Genomic DNA, 6,790 nt, shown 5'->3' with positions numbered 1-6,790 from the left:
AACACATCAATGATGTTGAAGAGTATTAGTACATATTATAATTGAAGTTTCTGGCGCATGGCAGTTTTGCTTAAATTACATTTAAATCCTTAATAAAATAGATTTTGGACGCCTGAAATTTAGGCAAATTTTCAAATTACGGACGGACGAGGCTTTTTTATTACTATATATCGGATTGCTATTATATATAATAGTATAGGTATAAAACTTCCCGTACCAGAATAAAGAATTGAGGAAAAAATATAGGTAAATATTGAAACTTTATCTTTATTAATAAATATTGATCAATGTTTAATAATAACTTTTTAAAATATTTTCAAAGAGATAATTTATATTACTATATTATAATTTATCGTTCATATAATATACAGTGACAATCTTATCGCACAAAACACTTAAAAATGTTTATATTAACAAGAAATGCCGATCTGAGGATATATTCCTTATTGTTATAATATCGCATTTGAAATATATGCATATTTAAACTGAATTGTTAATTTAAAATTTTATTTGAAGTATAAAACTTTGTATATTTTTAGAAAATGAAAAAAAAATTTAAGATTTCGAAACTTGTTTTAACCGTATAAGTAAACTTCGAATTTAAAAATCTTGATACGGAACCCAAAAAATATTAGAAATCTATAAAATATCTGATCATTTGATGTGCATATATCTAATGATCACAAAATATATCTTTTTTACTTAATCTTCTGTATCTCCGAAACCGCCGGCCTTACACTCTCAAAAATTTAATCAACTCGTGTTCTTTAAATCACTCAAATTGGGTGCTCCTTTACCTCAAAAACTGAATCACTATTCTTGGCATTTTTGCTCCGTATCCTCGAAATGACTGGACCTGCCTTTGACAAAATTAGTCAGCAAGTCTTCCCATAAGTAGGAATCGAATGTATTTTGAAACATTCTAATCGGTTGATGCGTGGTGCCGAAATTGTTGACAAAATTGTATCCAAACATACATATACACACACCTACACACTCCACATTAATTTTTTCTGCGGCATGACAAGATGTACAGAAACTTTTAAAACTTGAAGAAATGCAAACATTTTCAAATTCGATTTAGATGATTACAATAACTTATCCTACGGGTAGTTAATAATGAATTTTTAAGACCTTTAATGATTTCAGTTCTTATTTAGATGAAATATAAATTTTATTTTCTTTTATCCTCATTAGGGAAATGGTGCGTCTTGGAGAACTGGACTTAGCTTCCACCAATGATGGTGCACATCCAATAGATATTCCGATAGCAGAAAATCATGCACGAACAATATAACAGAAAGTCTTCTACAAATGATATTGCTGTTTTAACACTCGTAGTCCTGTTACATTTTCTGGTCAGTATAATATAACTAAATAATATTTTAAAACATACAACAATCATTATGCATTACATTTTAGCAACGAATTACTAATTATAATAAAATAACATACATCATTTTCCAAATTATTAGATAAATAATAATCTAATTTTATTTAAAGTTTGACACAATCTTGTATAATTATAGGATTTAAAGACATTTATGTTTTGAATTCTTTATTTTTATAATGATGTGTTCTTTAGAATCTGTAAAACCAATATGTCTGCCAACACCAAGTGATGTAAGGAATGATGACTACGTTCGCAAATTTCCATTTGTCGCTGGTTGGGGAGCTTTACGATTTGGTAATTTTTTTATTTTAAATAAATATAGTTGTGTATAACATTAGGATATAAGGTGCATATATTACCAAACGAACTTCAAACTAAAAAAATATACAAATTTAATCAAAACAATAAAGCAGTACGGACATATTATTATATATAGGAAATCATATTATTTAAAAAATGAACAATTGTAATAGTAAAACTGGGATAACTAATATCATATAGGTAGATATCGGGCTTAAGAGTATGCGGGTGATAGGTCCATTTTATCTCAGAAACAAATAAAGTATAGAATTTTTCATGATACTTATTTAAAGTAAGGATAAAAGATGTCTATATTTTAAAACAAATTGTATTTATCTCATTTGTAATAATATATATAAAAACAAAGAGACTGATTATGACAAATTTATGATTGTAGTGATTTTTTTGTTATGTTTTATGTATGTATGTATTTAGATTATAATTTACAAATTTAGTGCTCAATTTAGTAATGAAACTGCATTGTTTTGATTGAATAACCTAACTAATAAAAAAAAAATAAAATTAGTGGGGTATGGCATGGACCTGCTTTTGCCAAAAACTAATCAGCACATCTTCCTATCAATAGGAGTCGATGCTTTTTGAATTTTTCAAATCAGTTAATTCACATGCCCGAAATCGTCGACGAATTATACATATCCATGTATGCCAAAATATTCAGAAACCTCTAAAACGTAAGGATAGTCAAAATTTTTCATTTAGATGTTTTGGCCCATTACTATTAAATTACTCTACGGGAAATCTGAAAGTTTTATTGAACATTGTTCGATAGTTTTTGTTTGATATGTATTATTGTTGTTATATAGCTATATTTAATTTTCGATTTGATTTTACACTATAATTACTCAAGTTCAAAAATTATTTTTCTGAACAAATGTCGCAGAGTTAATTTTAGAAGTCTGGAACAAAATAATACAATTATTAAAACTCTCGATATTATAAATCTGTGTTTCGGAAATATTGCACAAAACAATTAATAATAAAATTATGACCTTATATTTTAGCAATCGTTTTATATCTTTTATGTTATAGATAATATTTATTAATAATAATATCTTCAAAATGCTCTAAACATCCATACACTTGAGAAAATATTTTGCTTCCAAAATTCCATTTCAAATAGGAAATTGTCTCTGGCTTCTCATAAAATATTCTAAAATGTTAGGATGTTTGCAATATTTTTAGGCTTTTAGGTACAATTTAAACCAACTACTAAGAGTAATTCTATTTTATAGATAATTAACAGTATAATTTAATTGTTTTCTTTTATTTAGGTGGGCCTTCAGCTACTAAACTTCAAGAACTTCAAATACCAGTGGTGACCAATGAACAGTGCAAGGAAAACTACGCGAGCTTTAAAGCTCAGATAATCGATGAACGGGTTTTGTGCGCTGGATACGCCAATGGTGGCAAAGATGCTTGCCAAGGCGACAGCGGTGGGCCACTTATGTTGCCAGTGGTGAGCAATATACAAAAACATACCTAATTCATTCACAAACATATTATGGTATCATTATCAGCATTTTGATTCTCATAACATTAATTTATCGCTGACATTATGATTTACCTTTTGACACCTTTCTTAGTAAAAGGCTTGAGGATCAGTTTCACTTATGTTGCCATTGGTAAGCATATACGACAACATAACGTATTCATTGGCAAACATATTATGATATCAATATTAACATTTTCATTATCATAACATCAATTTGTCGCTGACATTATGATACTCATTTTGACACCTTTCTTTGTAGAAGGCTTGCATATAACTAGCTTGTTATATGCTGGAACTTTCCATACCATTTTTTTTCTTAAAAAAGATTAACGTTTTTGAAAAAAAATTATTTTGAAAAAATTCGATTTTTGAGAAACTATATATATATAACAATATATATATATACTATATATAACAACAATTTACTTTTTTAGAAAAAAGATTTCTTTTAGAAAAAAATCTTTATTTTGAAATATTTTGGAAATTCTGAACTTTTTTTCAAAGCACTTTAACTGCATAGAGATTAAATATCAAAGCGCGTAAGCGCCGCGTCGACGTCTAACTGATAAACATTGGAACGGAACCCATAGGAATGTAAAAAAATGTATACTTATTGTCATAATATCTGATAATTTGATGTGCATATGTCAAATGATCATTTTTGACCGCCAAATGGCTAGACCTGCCTTCATGAAAATTTAATCAGTTCTTCATCTTGTCAATACAAGTAAAATGTTTTTTGAATTATTCAAATCGGACGCTCCGTTCTCTTAAAAACTGAGTTACCATTTTTGGCACTTTTTGCCGTATCTTTGAAACGGCTGGACCTGCCTTTTCCAAAAACTAATTAGCACGTTGCCTTATCAATAGGAATCGATTGTTTTTGCTGAACCGTGTTCCCGAAATCATCGACTAAAATTTGTATCCAAACACATACACACACAACATCGATTTTTTCTAAAGTATGACAAAATGTTCAGAAACCACTGAAACGTAAAATTATATAATTATTCTAATTTTCGATTTTTTTACGATTAACTTGCTCTACGAGAAGTTAACAATGGTATGTTTAAATTTTATTTAAAAGCTAAATCTCAATCCTAATGATTTATATTTCTTCATATTTCGGGTGTTCATGGGATAAGCTTTGAGATAAAATCATTCTTACAACTACTTGGTTTAAACAATCTTAAAATATACCCAACATCCTAACATTTTAGAATATATTCTGAATGCCAATGACCGTTTCGTATGTAAAACGGAATTCTTGGAAGCAAAATACATTCTTAAATGACAAGATATTTAGAGTATTTTGAAGATATTACTATTTAAAATAGGTAGGAAATTCACCAAACACTGCCACTTTTCCATAACTCTTGCATTTCATATATTCGTCAACACAGTTAACTTGTTAAAGACATCATTTTTTATATTCTATTGTAATGAAATTTCTAATTCATACAGGTCCCTTGGCTTCACGTATACTCTGATCCAAAACTCAATTTTTTCGTAGTAATTTCTGGATTCAACTTTTGTACATAGTACCGAGATTCGATCCGAGGATCTTTTCCATATAACCTGCTAGCATGATTAATGTCTGCGAAATTTGACATTAAAACTTTACATAGTTATGTTATTGAAGCAAAAATTATAGCTAGTGGTATATGGCAACGTGCCTAAAGGCAAATTGCTGGGATTTTCCGCACCGTAATGAAGTATTAAATGTTTTCAAGTTCAAAAAAGAACTTTTGTTGAAAATTAAAAACAAAACTTTAAATATTTTTTCCCCAAAAGCAATCGTTTTGCAAACACAAACGAAAAAATATTTGAATCATTCAAATCGGATGCTTAGTTCTCTCAAAAACTGCCATTTTTTGCACATTTACTCTTTATTTTCGAAATGGCTGGACCAGCCTTTGTCAATAACTAATCACCACTTCTTCCCATTATTACGAATTGAAGGTTTTTTAAATCAATCAAATTGGATTTTCTGTTTTTTCAAAAACTCGATGTCTATTTTCTGCACTCTTTGCTTCGTATCTACGATACGGCCGGTCCAACCTTTACCAAAAACTAATCAGCACGGTATTTTTTGAATCATTCAAATTGTTCCGTACGCCCGAAATTGTCGACAAAAAATTGTGTCCACACATACACACACATAATTTTATTCTAAGGAATGCCAGAATATTCAGAAACCTATGAAATATGAAGATATACAAAAAATTTTGGGTTTTGGACGATTACAATAACTCACCCTACGGGAAGTAAAAATTTTGTTTTTTAGTTAGAATGGAGATTGGGGAATAAGTGCAGTTTTCCATCTATTTACATCATCCATTTGTCGAACAGTCATCATTCATATGTGGAATAGATCATCCATTAAAACATTGATCATTTCTATGTTCAATCGTACACTGAAATTGATTTAATTATAAATTTACGTTTTTAAATTTAGATCAATGATAACCGAGACGGATACCATTATTACCTGATAGGTGTGGTTTCTTACGGATTCAAATGCGCTGAACCAGGATTTCCTGGAGTCTATACCAGAGTGTCACAGTTTTTGCCATGGATAGAATCAAAGTTGCTTTAATTGTTTCCCTTATTAACTAAAATAAACTATTCAATACTAAAAATTTACCAGATATTCATTAGGAAATTTTGAAAACCCAAAAATATTTTATATTCGAGAATAAGAAGCCGATTCTACCATGAAATAGACCAATGTTATTGCAAGGCTATGTTATGTAGCAGTTTTCATATAAAGTGGTACTAAAAACTGTTAAAATCCTATGTGCAGTACTAGTTGCAAAAACCTAACCTAGAAAATGTATGTCAAAAAAAAGATGTTATGATAACTGGATTTTTGTAATATGGTTTAATAAAATATGGGTAAAGTCGCATTTTTTGTGTAAGACACCTGGTCGTACAGCAAATACATGACATTTTGACAGTATTTAGTACGATTTTGAATGGAAACTGTCATAGCCTTGCCATAACATTGGCTCATAAGTATTACTATTTTTCAACTATTTTTTACTGGATTGGACCAAACAGTTCCAATTTTGCATTTTATCTCTATTTTGCAAAATTTATTTTGGTCAGTTATCATAAGCGACAAAAAATTAATTTTATAAGACCAAAATCATTACATCATTGAATATTTATTATAAATCCATTAATAATCAAAGGATACACATTTCAAAAAATACAATAATTTGTTCTATAATATTATTATAGTATGTAATAATAGAGCATAATTTTATGAGGTGAGAATATCTAAAATTGAAACTACTCATAAATTTTGGTTTTCGCAATATTGTAATCATTCCTCATTATTATTCATCGAACCCATATACCTCATCACAAATTTGATCAATTTATTTTATCCTGGCCAACTCGGTCAATTCAATTATATTTGTAATCTACTTAATATATTTTATAAGAACTATATTAAATATTATCCTTTATTTATTCATAAGCTGAAATAAGGATTACAGCTAATATATCGAACAAATATTCAGATTAGCCAAAATATCTACAATGTTTAATATCGCTGTATTGTGATAGAATTTAAA

At 28.7% G+C, this 6,790-nt stretch overlaps 1 protein-coding gene across 1 annotated transcript; it reads left to right on the top strand.

Annotated features, from left to right (window-relative positions):
• Positions 1–1,201: 1,201 nt before the first annotated feature.
• On the top strand, positions 1,202–5,827 carry LOC113383651 (venom serine protease Bi-VSP-like). The gene is made up of 4 exons (XM_026621901.1): positions 1,202–1,289; positions 1,586–1,687; positions 2,986–3,167; positions 5,665–5,827. The coding sequence occupies exons 1-4, from the start codon at positions 1,202–1,204 to the stop codon at positions 5,803–5,805; spliced, it is 513 nt and encodes a 170-aa protein (XP_026477686.1). The 3' UTR covers positions 5,806–5,827.
• The last annotated feature ends 963 nt before the right edge of the window (positions 5,828–6,790 follow it).

Source organism: Ctenocephalides felis, unplaced genomic scaffold (genome assembly GCF_003426905.1).
Source record: "Ctenocephalides felis isolate EL2017-DRISC unplaced genomic scaffold, ASM342690v1 CF-g0.4_SCAFFOLD_03570, whole genome shotgun sequence".
Taxonomy (NCBI): Eukaryota; Metazoa; Arthropoda; class Insecta; order Siphonaptera; family Pulicidae; genus Ctenocephalides; species Ctenocephalides felis.
Note: the sequence above shows the minus strand (reverse complement) of the source record. Positions and strands in the feature narration are given on the sequence as shown.

What these genes read in the sequence shown, in the direction of transcription:
- LOC113383651 (XM_026621901.1), top strand. Translation starts at nt 1,202, where the DNA reads ATGGTGCGTCTTGGAGAACTGGACTTAGCTTCCACCAATGATGGTGCA. An exon ending in TTGGGGAGCTTTACGATTTG is followed by an intron (nt 1,688 to 2,985) that starts GTAATTTTTTTA and finishes TCTTTTATTTAG; the next exon opens with GTGGGCCTTCAGCTACTAAA. An exon ending in GTGGGCCACTTATGTTGCCA is followed by an intron (nt 3,168 to 5,664) that starts GTGGTGAGCAAT and finishes TTTTAAATTTAG; the next exon opens with ATCAATGATAACCGAGACGG.